Source organism: Cebidichthys violaceus, unplaced genomic scaffold (assembly GCF_023349555.1).
Source record: "Cebidichthys violaceus isolate CVI_PGR_0920_01 unplaced genomic scaffold, fCebVio1.0.p SCAF_90, whole genome shotgun sequence".
In the NCBI taxonomy this organism is placed as follows: Eukaryota; Metazoa; Chordata; class Actinopteri; order Perciformes; family Stichaeidae; genus Cebidichthys; species Cebidichthys violaceus.
Window position 1 is genome coordinate 436,569 of NW_027176976.1, and position 16,765 is coordinate 453,333.

The 16,765-nt window shown below is 45.6% G+C and overlaps 2 protein-coding genes across 6 annotated transcripts in view; one reads left to right on the forward strand and one right to left on the reverse strand.

The window, feature by feature from the left end:
- nacc1b (nucleus accumbens associated 1, BEN and BTB (POZ) domain containing b) overlaps window positions 1-7,361 on the reverse strand; it is a 17,794-nt gene extending 10,433 nt beyond the window's left edge. For 2 of the 4 annotated variants that reach the window (XM_068704360.1, XM_068704357.1), the window contains exons 1-2: window positions 7,287-7,361; window positions 6,069-6,197 (exon numbers count right to left, since the gene is read on the reverse strand). The gene's annotated coding sequence lies outside the window, so the exon portion shown is untranslated. Of the gene's footprint in view, window positions 1-5,344; window positions 5,808-6,068; window positions 6,198-7,286 lie in introns of those variants that run through there. The other 2 variants (XM_068704358.1, XM_068704359.1) reach the window with 2 other exon arrangements.
- A 3,062-nt stretch (window positions 7,362-10,423) lies between these two features.
- Window positions 10,424-16,728, forward strand: trmt1 (tRNA methyltransferase 1). 2 transcript variants are annotated; one of them, XM_068704370.1, is made up of 16 exons: window positions 10,424-10,584; window positions 11,148-11,522; window positions 12,452-12,683; window positions 12,847-13,034; window positions 13,203-13,318; window positions 13,432-13,544; window positions 13,709-13,857; window positions 14,425-14,508; window positions 14,665-14,734; window positions 14,853-14,987; window positions 15,064-15,149; window positions 15,291-15,399; window positions 15,488-15,564; window positions 15,746-15,865; window positions 15,992-16,103; window positions 16,450-16,728. In XM_068704370.1, exons 2-16 carry the CDS (start codon window positions 11,161-11,163, stop codon window positions 16,522-16,524), a joined length of 2,028 nt encoding a protein of 675 aa, XP_068560471.1. In that variant the 5' UTR covers window positions 10,424-10,584; window positions 11,148-11,160; the 3' UTR covers window positions 16,525-16,728. The 2 variants fall into 2 exon arrangements, 1 of the variants encoding a protein (XP_068560471.1); XR_011102191.1 differs by lacking the exon at window positions 16,450-16,728 and having other exon boundaries at window positions 15,751-15,865; window positions 15,992-16,080.
- Window positions 16,729-16,765: the final 37 nt, after the last annotated feature.

Consider the following 16,765-nt stretch of genomic DNA (forward strand, 5'->3'; position numbering starts at 1 on the left):
TACAGCTGAGACAACATGTCCTTCAGACAGCTTCTCACCAAAACTACATTTTACAAGATCACATTTGAACACATCGCGATATACTCAATTCTTACCGAGCAGAGCTCGAACGCATCACGATGCAACCTCCGCTGACGTTAGCTGTTAGCTGCTAAATAATGGAGCTAACAGCTAACTAGCTCTCCTCCTGCCGATCTCAACACGGAGCAGTTAATATATATAATATACATCACATGGGCGCATAAACTGGCGGACACCCGATCCAGCTTTTTAGGCTGCATCAGAGGCCTTTCTGACACCGGGACAACTCTTAAAAGTTTAAACTGTTAATTTTGACCAATTAGCATCAGATATAAAAAAAAAAAAGACAACATAACAAAAGGTTTTAAGAGTAGTGGCGTGTCACTACGATGAGAACAGCTGGTCCACCTTAAAAAGCTCCGTCCACCTTAAGTGAACCAGAGTCGTCTGACCCCCCTGCGGGGCTTGGGTCTTGAGGAGTGGTAGCATTGAAGCGTGTGGGACACCCTACCGCTTCGTTTACCTCTCTGGCTTCCACCGGTTGCCCCGCGTTCAAATGTCACATCGCTATGAATTGTGGGTAATTCCCCCGAGACAAAGGAAAGTCCGAGAAGAAAATTAGCACCGGTGGGACGGATAGATGAGTGAAGGTGAGGAGGAGAGGGTGAGGAAGAGAGGGTGAGGAAGAGAGGGTGAGGAAGAGAGGGTGAGGAGGAGAGGGTGAGGAGGAGAGGGTGAGGAGGAGACGGTGAGGAAGCACCACAGAAGAAGAAACAGATGAAAGGAAGCTGGAACATGTGCAAAAAGGCAAACGAGACAGAAACGAAGAGGAGAGAGACTTGAGATGCATAAACAGGGTAATTGAAGCATATGATGATTAATGACTAAAGTATTTGGTAAACAACTTTAATTCAAAACTCCAACTTTGAAAAATGAAAGAGAACTTTGGGCCACCAGCCGTTATGTAAGCCATCTTTCTTTAACCTCGTTTCATTACATCTAATTCACAGTTAATAAAGTGTTTGGTGGTTTCTGGCCTACTTTGTTGTGTTCTCAGTCAAAACACAGCCTCTTACATAACTCGTCTCCTTCACTCGTCTCCTTCACTCGTCTCCTTCCTGGAGGAGGAACTGTGCAACCAGTGACAGAAAAACAAAACAAGGGGAATATATATATATATATATATATATATATATATATATATATATATATATATATATATATATATATATATATATATATATATATATATATATATATATATATCTATCTATCTATCTATCTATCTATCTATCTATCTATCTATCTCTCACAATTGATTTTTGCTCAAAGGCAGAGGGCATTGCTTTGGGCCGGACCCTTTTATTTCTGTCTATAAATGCACACTTTGATCTACTTTAATGTGAAATAAAGGTTAATTGCACGTCTCGTCTCTGAACAGCAGACCTCTTAACTCTGATTCAGGGACGACGTTTGGTGCTTTAGTAGTCGACTAAACGGTGAATTACAAGTCACAAACACGGGGCAATGTATTCAATACAATACGTTCTATAACAAAGTAAAAGTACAACATTCAGTATTTCTGATGGTTGAAATGATTGTGTTTTTGGGACAACAGCCTGAATCATCGTAGACCAGCTGCTCTAATCAAACAACATGGATCATCAACGATCATTAGTGTCATCATATAAAGAAGGACAGTCTTCAGGGATGAAGAAGGAGGTCTTCAACATCTACATGCGAGTGAATATTTAGCAGCCAAATCAAATATTTTACAGGATATTCAACCTCTGTTTCTTCCTAACACATTTAATACCTGACTTGTTTCTTTACAGGGTTTGTATGAAGGTAATAAAGTAGTTTATGAATATGAGATACGAGTTATTGTCGAGGTTGGTTTACAGGTTTAATGGTCACATCTCTGAGTTTAAACTTTGTCTTTCTGATTCTTCACACTTCATCTTGTTTGTACGTCAACAACAACAACAACAACAACAACAACGTCGTGGTTGTAGCTTCCGGGTGAAGCGGTGTGTACGGTGTGTGTACGGTGTGTGTGCGGTGTGTGTGCGGTGTGTGTGCGGTGTGTGTGCGGTGTGTGTGCGCGGTGTGTGTGCGCGGTGTGTGTGCGCGGTGTGTACGGTGTGTACGGGTGTGTGCGGTGTGTACGGTGTGTGTACGGGTGTGTGCGGGTGTGTGGTGTGTGCTGGTGTGCGCGGTGTGTACGGTGTGTGCGGTGTGTGCGGTGTGTGCTGGTGTGTGCGGTGTGTGCTGGTGTGTGCGGTGTGTGCGCGGTGTGTGTGCGGTGTGTGTGCGGTGTGTGTGCGGTGTGTACGGTGTGTGCGGTGTGTGTGCGGTGTGTGTGCGGTGTGTGTGCGGTGTGTACGGGTGTGTAGGGTGTGTAGGGTGTGTGCGGTGTGTGTGCGGTGTGTGTGCGGTGTGTGTGCGGTGTGTACGGTGTGTACGGGTGTGTGCAGTGTGTGCAGTGTGTGCGGGTGTGTGCGGGTGTGTGTGCGGTGTGTGCGGTGTGTGCTGGTGTGTGCGGTGTGTGTGCGGTGTGTACGGGTGTGTGCAGTGTGTACGGTGTGTGCGGTGTGTACGGGTGTGTGCGGTGTGTGTGCGGTGTGTGTGCGGTGTGTACGGGTGTGTGCGGTGTGTACGGTGTGTGCGGTGTGTGCGGTGTGTACGGTGTGTGCGGTGTGTGTGCGGTGTGTACGGGTGTGTGCGGTGTGTGCGGTGTGTGCGGTGTGTGTGCGGTGTGTACGGGTGTGTGCGGTGTGTGCAGTGTGTGCGGTGTGTGCGGTGTGTGCGGTGTGTGCGGTGCACGCTCAGCAAAAGTGTTCCCAGCTGATGAATACAGGTGTGCTCCAGACTGAACTCCTACAATCAGAGCAGCGCTGAGGATTAAAGAGGGCCGTCAGCATTTCATCATAATTAATTTAAAAAGGTTCACAGCAACCCGTTCATTCTGAGATATATATACACCGAGTAAGTGTGGCACTGGGTTATGAGAGAGAGTAAAGCGTGGCTACTTACAGTCCAGCGCTACACATTTCATCTCTATATATACATAAATATATAAATATGCTGTGTGTGTGTGTGTGTGTATATATATATATATATATATATATATATATATATATATATATATATATATATATATATATATATATATATATATATATATATATGTGTGTTTATTAATCTGGACTAGTGCCCACACAGTTAAGGTTAGAACAGCAGTAGTTGGTTATCAGCATCTCTGGGTGTTTGACAGAATAAGTCTCGTAAAGATCGGACAAATGCTAATATCTAGTTTGAGTACTGATTGTGACATTATAATATAATCATGCTTAATTAATTGGGCAGCCATATTCTGGACAACAACAACAACAACAAAAATACAATTAAGACTGCAGACAGAGTGCTTACTGGATTGGGAGCACTTTGTACAATATGATCTGAATAATATATGCAATCATATCAAAACACTATTAGCGCCCGAGTGTATAAATTACACTTTTCAACTACTTGTTGAAAATCGATGGTGGTTTTTTTTTTTACATTACATCCGTCGCGTTAATGTGAATATTGTCCAACTGAAAGTGACATTTTCTCAGTGCATTCTGGGTCGGTTTACATGGATTATTATTACATCGGGACGTGGATTTATGTCTTTCAGCAGGATTAAGATTTTTTAAAAACAGCTGGATTTGACCTGTGCACTGGCTGGTTAAACGACTTAAGTACTTAAAAAAAAAAAAAAAAAAAAAAGAAGCGTGATTTGCACCGTCTGCTCCTTTAACATCTGCACCCCCCCGACTGAAGCGTCCCAGTGGAGCTCCTCTGGGACCAACAGCAGCTGCCTCTGGCTGCTTCCAGGTGTAAATCCGTGCAAATCGCCATGAATAATGAGCAAGACGAAAGCATTTGTAGAGAGAAAAATCTTCCCTCAAAAAAGCAGCGGAGCAAGTTCTACGATTCACACCAGCGCCAGCATTTGTGATAAAAACAAAACAAAACAACTTCCAAGGTGCTATTTTTGTAGCTCGAATGGCAACAACTTTCTCTCTCTCTCTCTCACCCGAGTGAACCGCACACATCTCACTGTGATTCTCACACACACACACACACACACACACACACACACACACACACACACACACACACACACACACAGTGGAGCGTGCACATCCTAGCAGAAACCTTTAACTCCTCACGGGGTCACAGAGGTCACAACAACTTCCAGGAAACATAAAAGGAGAGTTAATTCACACCACTTGACCCTTGGCCTGTAGTCCCCATGTGACCTATTATATGCTCTCTCTCTCTGTGTGTGTGTGTGTGTCCTGTACAACTTTTAAAGTTCACTTCCAGTGCCCCACACACACACACACACACACACACACACACTCTGTTTACTCTATGCAGACTAACACACAGGCTCCAGCTAACACCCTAAAAACAGGAAAGCAGCAGTAGCTTGATATTCAGCTAGCTGTCACTATAGAATCATTCTGAATCGACTCCAACACAACACGTGCGACATCAGCATCAATCACAACATAATCACGTTCAGTTTCCTGGGGTTTTTGGGGAGGTTAAAAAGGTGGCCTGTTAGCAAGTAGCAAGCTAACGCTGTAGGCTAACACGAGTAAAACACTTCACTTCATCCGTAACTGGCAAACAAAAAAAATCCCTTAAAATCGCTTTTTTATTATTAACTCCAGCCCTGTGTGGCCTTTTGGTTTTTAAAAGGCATTTAAAGGATTAACATTTTTTTTTTTTAAGCACCGACACTCGTGGGAGGAGACAAGCCACCAGAATGTGGCTAAAGTGTGTAGCCTCCCTGGAGCTCGACTCAGACTTTTTTTTTTTTTTTATTTACCCACATTAATTATACATTAATTATAATCTCACATGAAAAGAGAGAGAGAGAGACTGGCAGAACCACCGCAACACACACACACACACACACACACACACACACACACACACACACACACACACACACGTGTATCGTCCGATAGAGGGGGGGGGGGACACGAATTCTGCCACCAAAATAATCTGCCACAAAAATAGTCGAGAGGATAAAATATTTAGGTCTTCTCTCTCTCTTTCCGTGCCAAGCGCGTGTCTGTCAGTTAAGACTTGTCTCCTTCCTCCTAACGGCAGTTACCGACCGTTACGGGACAGACACACGTTGTCCGAAACCCCCCCCCCCCCCCAACAAAAAAGATGTCGCCTATGATATATCACAGCGAATTAATTATTCATTAAAAATCGTAATAAGTCACACGGTTGTAAAAAAAAAAACGTTTACGTTCAACGTAGTCTTTATTTTAACCGCCGGTGAGGAAGCGAGTCTGTCTGCTACTCCATCTTTCTTTTTTTAGCCCGACATCAACAGGTCATCCCGGGACACAAAATGCGCGAGACAGGACGGATGGATCCCGGCATGGCGAGAGAGAAGAAGAAGAGGGAAGGAAAGGAGGGAAGGAAAAGTAGGCTGTATAATCTTAACCCCCATTTTTTTTTTTTTTACTGTCAGGACACCGAGATATTTGGGCGAATTAACGGTTGTTTTATTTAATTTTTTTTATTAAGAAATTTAAAACGGCACCACTATTTTTTTTAGAAGAAAGTTAAGGAATGCAGGGTTACAAAAAAAAAAAAAAAAAAAAAAAAAATCACTCACCGAGGAGGAAAGGAGACGAGTAGAAGAGGAGCCGGTGAAGTGGTTAAAGTTTGGTCGGTCCCCGTGAGCCCATCCCCCCATAGATAGTAGCTAACACACAACTTTACCACCCATCCCCTAAAAACAATAAAACAACAATAGCTTAAACCCCCCCACACACACACTCCAACACACCGCCACCATTACACCCTTCTGACCAAAATCACCCATCCGAATTCATGATGGCACCCCACACACACACACACACACACACACACACACACACACACACACACAGTTCGGGTCTCGGGACAACTGACCGACCCTCCGAGAACCGTTTGTCCTCGTTGACCCGCCGCACTCAACTCACCCCTTCTCGGGCTGTATCTACGCGTATGTATCCGCCGGTAGAAGTGACTCAATGGAGGGGCCCCAGCTGCAGAATTAAAGCGGTCCAACGTCTCCCCTCCGCCTCGCTACAGGCAGCCATTCATTGTGACTGTAAGGAGAAGAGAAAAAAAAAAAAAAAAAAAAAAAAGCCCCGTGAACCAGCAGCCGGAGCACGCACGCGCGCACAATATCATGCGTACACATACATGCGATTACACGTGCGCGCGCGCACACTCACGCATGCAGGCGAGGAGAGAGAGCGCAGAGCTATCGAGGAGGAGGAGGAGAGGAGGGATTCTGTTTTTTGTTTAATTCTCCCAGGGGTTGCAGACAGATCGCAGAGCCACTGATCGGCCAGACAGACAGGTAGACAGACGGACAGGTAGACAGACAGACAGGTAGACAGACAGGTAGACAGACATTCTGCATCGTCTCATTTGCCAGCGCTGCAACCGAATTAGCACCTTCTGTACTGTGGGCTCATTTTAGGATACAAATAATGTATAATACATTATTATATTCCCAGACTTCCTCCATACAAAACATGTAAATAATACTACACCTGGTACATGTATCACGTCAAAAATAAAGCTTTGTAATTATTTAAAGCAAATGTACCTTCGGTGGTTTCATTTGTAGGCTCACTTTGTTTACCTCAACACATTTCACCTCCCAAAACAACAATAACTTGGCAGCTGAACAATAATTTGGATGAGTAATGGCAGAAAAGTTGACTTCAGTGCACGTGGAAATACTGTTTTTTTTTGTATCCAGTCACAACAAATGTGACATAACTATAATTAATCATATTATTATTTATTTTTATTTCATTTTAAATTAGTCTTTTATATAGTATTATGAATCCAGCCTAAAAAGAGGCTAGACATTATAATATATAGTATATTGTATATATATAGATATATATAGATATATCTATATATAGATATATCTATATATATATTTTTGTATGTATATCCGATGTAACGAGGTAATGTAATGAGATTACATTTTGAGGGAGTAACGGATTACAGGTTTTTTGGACCCCGCACGCGCCGCTGCAGCCAGGTAGACGTGCATGCGTCCCCAGCCGACCCGACCGTCTGGAGCCCCACCCACCAGTCCACCCACTCAACACACACACACACACACACACACACACACACACACTCACACACTCTCTCTCACACACTACACTCACCGGCGATTCCGCTTGTCTCAACGTGTGTCCGCGATAGCCGCGCGCGCGTCTAGACTCCGGACAGGTGAGCCCTCGGGGGCCTTCCAGGTGCTGCGCTCACAGAATGCTGAACAGGATGAGACTGCATTCATTCGGGCACGGCACTGCGCGCCCCCGCTCTCTCTCTCTCTCTCCCCCGTCATGCCAAATACTATTAACTCTATAATTCTCCTGTGTCAGATGTATAGCGCCACGCTCTCTGGGCATTTATTGTCACAGCGCCCCCATCCAGATGTTCAGGCTCGCGCGCGCATGCACACACAGTAGAGTCGGGGTTTTTTTCTTCTTCCTTTTCCTTTCTCCCACAGTCGTTCTGTCTCATGTGAAAGGTGCAAAAGCACCAAATAAAGCGATGATAAAAGATGATAGACGTTATGGTGAAATACTTTGATGCTTCTCAGTGACGGTGGAGTATTTATTACAGACGGGCAGCAGAAGTATTCTCATCATGTAAATGTACCACAGTCACAGGGTTTTAGAAATACTGAGTCCGTCATGGTCCGGTGTTTCATTCTTGTGAAAGTCAAAATGATTTAAAATAAACTATACAAGTCATATTTCAGTTATTTCCTTGCTGAGCCTGAATTAGTCCCATTGAGCCTAAATATGCTGCTGCTGAACCTCTATGTTTAAAAATAAACAGGACAGTACTTGATGTTAAGTGGAAGTACAGAAACATCACAGGGAGAGATTGTCACTTGAGTTGAGTCACTTTATCACCATTTAGCATCATTTAATGCAGCAGATAAAACACAGTTATTTGTACATGTGTGTGTGCAGTCAGGGGCAGCTTCCTGTGTGAGGAGCAACACACTGTTGTATCTATTGTCCTTAGTGTTCCGTGTTCCGTTCGGTGTTCCGTTTTCTGTTCCGGGTTCCATTCCATGTCCTGGTACGGGTTCCGTTCCGCGGTCTGTGTTCTGTTCCGTGTTCCGCTCCCTGTTCCGTTCCATGTTCCGTGTTCCGCTCCCTGTTCCGTTCCATGTTCCGTGTCCTGGTACGTGTTCTGTTTTGTGTTCTGCGTTTCGTGTTCCGTGTTTCGTTTCTGTTCCATATTCCGTTCCGTGTTCTGTTCAGTGTTCCATTTTGTGTTCCGTGTTCTGTTCCATGTTCCGTGTTCCATTCCGTGTTCCGTGTCCTGGTACGTGTTCTGTGTTCCGCGCTTCGTGTTCTGTTCCATATTCCATTCCGTGTTCCGTGTTCTGTTCCGTGTTCCATTCCGTGTTCTGTTCCGTGTTCCGTTCTGTGTTTCGTTCTGTGTTCCATGTTCTATGTTCTGCTCTGTGTTCCGTAGTTTAATCTGTGACAATGAGTATAACGTTTATTTACCTCTAGAGGACCTAAACACTGTATAAATACACGACTCCATACACACACACGGTGTTCAGATCACATGAACGATGTGCATGTGTTTAAACACTGCATGGCCCCAGGGCTGCTGGGTAGTGATGTGATTAAATATGTATAATCTAAGATGATGCAACATACTAAGTAACTCACTGTCTCTCTTCTAGACAGACTACAGGTGCTGTAATACAGCAGGACTCCTTATATCACTTCATTTTGGGTTTTTCAATACTCAGTGTAACCTCCACCTGCAACTCTCAGGGTTCTGGATAATCCATCGGTGCTCCATGCAGTGATAATAAAACACATACAGCTCCTGTTTGATGATTAACATAAAGCCCATCAAGAGCAGAATGTTGTTTTATTTATCGACCTATAACCTCACTGCATCCTATAACCTCACCGCATCCTATAACCTCGCTGCATCCTATAACCTCACCGCATCCTATAACCTCACCGCATCCTATAACCTCGCCGCATCATATAACCTCACCGCATCCTATAACCTCACTGCATCCTATAACCTCACCGCATCATATAACCTCACTGCATCCTATAACCTCACCGCATCCTATAACCTCACCGCATCCTATAACCTCGCCGCATCATATAACCTCACCGCATCCTATAACCTCACTGCATCCTATAACCTCACCGCATCATATAACCTCACTGCATCCTATAACCTCACCGCATCCTATAACCTCACCGCATCCTATAACCTCACCGCATCCTATAACCTCACCGCATCCTATAACCTCGCCGCATCATATAACCTCACCGCATCCTATAACCTCACTGCATCCTATAACCTCACTGCATCCTATAACCTCACCGCATCCTATAACCTCACCGCATCCTATAACCTCACCGCATCCTATGACCTCGCCGCATCATATGACCTCGCCGCATCCTATGACCTCGCCGCATCCTATGACCTCACCTCATCCTATGACCTCACCGCATCCTATGACCTCACCGCATCCTATGACCTCACCGCATCCTATGACCTCACCGCATCATATGACCTCACCGCATCCTATGACCTCACCGCATCCTATAACCTCACTGCATCCTATAACCCCACTGCATCCTATGACATCACTGCATCCTATAACCTCACTGCATCATATAACTTCACTGCATCCTATAACTTCACTGCATCCTATAACCTCACTGCATCACTGCATCCTATAACCTCACTGGATACAGGCCGAGCTGCTCAGCACTGACCTGCGTTGACCTTATTTCCTCTTTTTCGTCCTCACATCATGAGTCGGAGTATTTCGAGTGTAATCCATCGGCTATGTTTAGCCTTTTGCATCTGAACGCATCACCAACTTCAGGCGCGGTGAGATTAAATTTGATTATTCATGAAAGCGGACTGATGTGTTTTCCAGTCTCCTCACATGTTTACTGCGGGGGAGAAAAGTAGGCCAGTCAGCGCCTGTGTGCAGCGGCTGACTGATCGACCCTCTCTCTCTCTCTCTCGCTCTCTCTCTCTCTCTCTCTCTCCATCTCTGTCTCTCTCTCCATCTCTCTCTCTCGCTCTCTCTCTCCCTCTCTCTCTCTCCCTCTCCCTCTCCCTCTCTCTCTCTCTCTCTCCCCCCTCTCTCTCTCCCCCCTCTCTCTCTTTCTCCCTCCCGTGTCCTTACGTTACACCGGTTTCCCTGACATTTCGCGGCTCCGCCGGTAGGGGGCGGAGGGGCGAGCAGCGCGCCTCGCTCTTTGTCAGCCGTTGCGGGCTTCCGTAGAGACGCTCAAAAACATGGCTGCCTCCATGTGCTAACGTGAGATTAACCAGCAGAGAGAGAGAGTCTCCGCGGAGGAAACGGTTACCGGCACGGTCACACGTATCGCCTCATATACTAAACACCTCTGGAGTGTCCGCCTTAAAAAGGAGGCGCCACAGGTAAAACTACGTTTATTAGGGTTAGCATAGCTAGCAAACAAGCTAATCATTTAAGGATAATTTCAGTTCTGGGCTAATAGTTAGTTTTCATGTAGCCACTGCTACTATCGTGTTTAAATCCAGTAAACTGAAGCTGCGGGTCAGATTAGTCTAGTGTTAATCTCTGGGCTGGACTCTATTCACGAACGTTGTTGTTGATTTAGTGTTATTAAAGTGTCTAAGACATTTAGGGTAAAGCTTTAATGCTGAACTCCACTTTCAAATTTGTGAAAATGCAAAAACAAGGGAGATTTCACAACTGTCCCACAGTGATGACGTCTCTGAGGCCACTTTATTCTAAAGAAGCCAAACACAGATCAGATTGGTCAAACCTTTATTATGAGGTCTAAAGAAAGCAGTGAAATCTCCCTTTTTAAATAGGTTAGTTATTCTTAACTGTTAATATCTGGGTCATAATTCTATAATCAAACATGTTTGTGCGTTGGGTAATTATTGACATTAGCTTCAGTAATCCTGCTCTACACCTCCATTGATCTCACTCAGACGTGTCTGTCTTCGTCCAGGCGGTGTCCCTTGATGCTGGTGCGGACAGCTCGGCTGTTCCCCATCGTCGTCGTCTCCCATCCTCTGCATCCGTCCTGCGTCCGCTCATCCACGCGCACGTCTCGGTGGAGTTTAGGCAGCAGTGCTGCTGCTGCTGCTGCTGCCAGCCGAGGACTGAGATCCATGGAGCCCCTGAACACGACCCCAGAGGTCCCCACCGCCAAGCCTCCCTGCGAGTACGTGAGCCCGGCGGCCGAGGAGGAGGAGGAGGAGACGCGTCCTGCGGGACTGTTACCTGGGGAGACGGTGGTCAAGGAGGGCAAGGCGGCCATCTTGTTTCCCAGCGCTAACGAGGTGTTTTACAACCCAGTCCAGGAGTTTAACAGAGACTTGACGTAAGCGTTTCATTTCAGCTGCTTCGGCTTCTACCCTGAAGAGACATCAGAAGGACATGAGTTCAGTACAGTGGAGACGATCCAGTACACGGTTTACCTCATAGTGTCCTCTCTGTCTTCTAATGGATAGCAGATATTTAAACCCAAACCTGATCTGTACTTCTCCAGAGCTTCGTGCTTAGAGAGCTGCTCGGTCTTGCTTAGAGGCATTGTAGACTCTGGGCCTTTCAGGACAGGTGTCTCTATGTGCTGAGATCATGTGACCGATCATGTGACCGATGATGAGAGTAGTGTGTCACACAGTCGACCTGTCACTCACAGCGTGCCAGTAAAGCTTTATAAAGTTTATTATAATTTATATATAATTAATTTATGAAGTCATTATGATTTTATTATATTGTATTTTTTTTAATATCTATATTTAATTATTTATATTATTTTATTATATTATTATGATTTAAAAATGTATTCATTTTATTTAGCTTTATAAAGTTTATTATAATTTCTATATAATTTATTTATTTATAAAGGCATTATGATTTTATTATATTTTATTTATATTTTATTATATTATGATTTAATAATGTATTATAATTTATTTAGCTTTATAAAGTTTATTATAATTTATATTTATATATAATTAATTCATTTATTTATAAAGTCATGATTTTATTATATTATTTTATAATATTATTTATATTTAATTATATTATATCATCATGATTTTAAAATGTATTATAATTTATTTTATTTAGCTTTATAAAATGTATTATAATTTATATATTATTAATTAATTCATTTATTTATAAAGTCATTATGATTTTAAAATACTGGCAGAATAAATTAGTGTCTTTCATTTTGTCCAGAATCACCAAAGTTGAGTTTGATGCATGCTTTTATATATATTAAACTCTTTTCATCTTCCACAGATGTGCGGTGATCACAGAGTTTGCCAGAGACCTGCTGGCTCAGCGCGGCGTGACGCTGGTGGTGCCGGGTGAGAAAGAGAGGGAGAGGGAGAGAGAGGGGGAGACAGAGGGGGCGGCGGCCTCTCTGTCGGAGGAGGAGGAGGAGGAGGCCGACGAGGCCGACGTCCAGACGGAGGAGGAGAACGGAGCCGAGGGTCCGACCGTAGACGCAGTGGTGGGGGAACGATGTGAGGTACGAAGGGTCGGTGGTTTGAGTCCCACCGGGGTTTCCTCTGCTAAAAATACACCCAGCAGTTTAGATAAGGGCTTCCATCAAAGGACTTATGTTAATGTGGCACGAGGTAATTTCACACTTCAGGTGGTAGAGGGAGGTAATCGAGAACTCTGCCTTCCAGCTCGGCCTCCGTGTCCTGGAGGGTCTGTCGGCGTCCGGCTTGCGCTCGGTGCGCTTCGCCCTGGAGGTCCCGGGCCTGCAGAGCGTCACCGCCAACGACTTCTCCACCAAGGCCGCGGCGCTGATCGCCAGGAACGCCGAGTACAACGGGGTCGGCCACCTGCTCCGCGCCAGCTGCAGGGACGCCAGGTAAGGAGGCGCTCGCTACCCGCCTCGCTGATGTGCTCTCCGTGTGTTCCTCCTCCTCTCCTCCGGTCTTTGATCTCTTGTTCTCGTCATCTCTCTGCTCTCGTCTCGTCTCGTCGCCTTGTCTTTCGTCACCCCGTCTCCTCTCTCCTTTTGTTGTTTCTCCTCCAGTATGCTGATGTACGAGATGCGAGGGAAGAGGGAGCGCTACGACGTCATCGATCTGGATCCCTACGGGAGCCCCGCCTCCTTCTTGGATGCCGCCGTGCAGGCAGTCAGCGAGGGAGGTGTGTCGCTCGGCCCGTTGATAAAGCCGCCGACTCTCCTGCTTGTCCTTCCTCTGTCTCTACCGCCCTGCTGCTATACACACATACACACCCACTGTCTCTGTGTCTCTCAGGTCTGTTGTGTATAACGTGTACAGACATGGCGGTGATGGCAGGAAACAGTGGAGAGACCTGCTACAGCAAATACGGTTCAGTCTCCATCAAAGCCAAATACTGCCATGAGATGGTGAGCGCGCACACACACACACACACACACACACACACACACACACACACACACACACACACACACACACACACACACACACACACACACACACACACACACAGACACGTCCACGTCCACGTATTTGCATTCATGTGTGTGTGTGTGTGTGTGTGTGTGTGTAGGCTCTTCGTATCATCCTCCACAGTCTGGACCAGCGGGCGGGGGTGTACCAGCGCTACATCCAGCCTCTGCTGTCCGTCAGCGTCGACTTCTACATCAGAGTGTTTGTACGAGTCTTCACAGGACAGGCCAAGGTCAAGAACTCTGCCAGGTACTCACACACACACACGCACACACACGCACAGAGCGTCGTCTCCTAACAAAGAATATATGATGAAAGCTGAACCGTCTGTCCTGAAACTAGGTCACTGCAGCAACAAATACTAAAGTAATGGAATGATAGAATGATAGACTGATATAAAGATAGAATGATACAATGATAGAATGATACAATGATAGAATGATATAATGATAGACTGATATAATGATATAAAGATAGAATGATACAATGATAGACTGATACAATGATAGACTGATATAAAGATAGAATGATACAATGATAGAATGATACAATGATAGACTGATAGAATGTCAGCAGCAGCAGAATTTTGTGAGATAAAGAAATAAAAATGTAATGTTGATTATTTTGGTGAGTCTGAATGAAAATATAGACTCACTATTCATCATTGTAGATAATGATGAATAATGATATGTCAATCACAGTAAGCCCCGCCCTAAAGCGTGCTTCATAAAGACACGTTTTTGATGACGTCGGCTGTAAATGGGGTCTCTTTAACCATGTCGACAGTGTGTGACGTGTTCCCGTCTTGTGTCGCAGTAAACAGGCTCTGGTCTACAACTGTGTCGGCTGCGGCTCTTTCCACCTCCAGCGGATGGGAAGAAGGTCCAGCAACGGAAAACAGTAAGCCGGCCCACACTGAAGCTCCGCCTCTTAGATGTAGTCACCGCTTCATGTATCAGCTTCCTGTCGTGTGTGTGTGTGTGTGTGTGTGTGTGTGAGAGTGTGAGAGTGTGTGAGTGAGTGAGTGAGTTAAAGAAGACTCTGATGTGATTTCAGTGTGAAGTACTCTCCTGCCACCGGACCTCCTGTTGGACCAGAGTGTGAGCACTGTGGACAGAGACATCAGGTGAGACACACGCTCACACACACACACACACACACACACACACACACACACACACACACACACTCTGTTGTTGGTGCGTCATGTGTTTTGCACTGAAGCCCGTCTGTCCTTCCTGTAGCTGGGCGGTCCCATCTGGGCGGAGCCTATCCACGACTTGGCCTTCGTCCAGAAGGTTTTGTCGGCAGTGTCGGGGAACCCGTCCCGATTCGGGACGTCCAAACGCATCGAGGGCATGCTCAGCATGGTGACGGAGGTATTCAGCTCTCATCACACCTCTCTGTAAAAAGTCTGACCGGTGCTTTTTCTAACACACCGTTTGTTTGGATCAGGAGTTGGACGACGTGCCTCTTTATTACACCGTGGACAGTCTGAGCAGCACCATCCACTGCAATACTCCACCCCTGCTGCAGTTCAGGTAACACACACACACACACACACACACACACACACACACACACACACACACACACACACACACACACACACACACACACACACACACACACACACACACACACAAAACTGTAGTGGTATCTAACCTCTCCTCCTCCTGCAGGTCGGCTCTCCTTCATGCTGGTCACAGAGTGTCTCTCTCTCACGCCTGTAAGAACGGCATCAAGACGGACGCTCCTCCTGCAGTGATCTGGGACATCATGCGCTGCTGGGTAAACATTACGGATGAGAACAGAAGTTAAGTAGTTCTTTTTAAAACATGTCTCTCAATGCATCGTGTTTTATTTTACCTCAACACAGGAGAAGACCAATCCTGTGAAGAGGGAGAAGCTGTCAGAGACTAGCCCCGCCTTCAAGATCCTCTCCACTGAGCCCGGGTGAGTCCATCAGAACTACGCCGCTCACTTTAGACGTTAAAGTCTCGCACATGACGATTCATAGTCAACGTGTGTGTGTGTGTGTGTGTGTGTGTGTGTGTGTGTGTGTGTGTGTGTGTGTGTGTGTGTGTGTGTGTGTGTGTGTGTGTGTGTGTGTGTGTGTGTGTGTGTGTGTGTGTAGCTCAGAAGTCTGTTTCACTGTGAGGGAGGACGCCAACCCGCAGTCCCGTAAACGCCACCTGACCCGGTTCCAGGAGAACCCGCAGGCCTTCTGGGGACCCAAAGCTCGCGCCAGAGCTGGGTAACGACCACACACACACACACACACACACGAATAAAACCCTAAATAAACTTCGCTCCTCACACATGCTGCTTCCCCCTCTTCACCTTCGTCTCTCTCTCCCCCCCCCCCCTCCCCCTCCTCCAGTGGCGGTATTGCTACCGACCTGCAGGACAAGAGTAAGAAGTGCCAGAACAAGAGGAAGAACCAGATCACCGACTCGGAGCTGAAAAACATTCACTGTAAACGGTTCAAACAGGTCAGAGGAACTCCTTCATATTTGACATGTCGGATCCTAACCCGTCTTAAGTTTTGAGCACATTCAGATAGATAATTAACTAGCTTTGTAAATGACCCAACATGGAACAGTACTGCTGCTGCCCTCTAGTGGTTTTAAAGGGTTACTGTGGATTCAGAGTTCCTCAATAGAACAAACGAACCGATCTTGTCAAAGGAGTCTGGTGGAGGAGTCGCATTTCTTTCTGGGTATCTACGACACGCTGCTGCCTGTTGACAGTTACTTAATGAACTAATTCAAACAATGAGGAAACATGCTGAGTCAGACGTGACCTCAGCCTCAATGAGAACTGGTTTTGTGTTTTCAGGGAACGTGCACACATGGAGACAGATGCTGCTACTCTCACGACCTGCAGCAGACAAACCAAGAGAAAACCGAGTGATCTCCTCAGTCCTGTTTTCTAGTTTTTCTTTCTTTCTTTTTTAATAATTTTATTTCTGGAGTTTGAACGGCTCTGTGCAGCCTGGATGAAGCGCTACAATCAAGGCAGAAGCCGGTCGACAGTCATCAGGTTTACTCCAGAGCTCCTCGTTGTAACATCTTTTGTTTTGACTCGTTTCAATAAAGTCCTCACGCTCACTTCAAATGTGTTCCGTTCTTCAGCTGAGCTCAAAGATGAAATG

Bases quoted from the DNA above. Each gene is read 5' to 3' on its own strand.
- trmt1 (XM_068704370.1), top strand. From the start codon at position 11,161: ATGCTGGTGCGGACAGCTCGGCTGTTCCCCATCGTCGTCGTCTCCCAT. The intron at 13,035-13,202 runs GTAAGGAGGCGC...TTTCTCCTCCAG, and splicing joins GCCAGCTGCAGGGACGCCAG to TATGCTGATGTACGAGATGC. The intron at 13,858-14,424 runs GTACTCACACAC...CTTGTGTCGCAG, and splicing joins AAGGTCAAGAACTCTGCCAG to TAAACAGGCTCTGGTCTACA.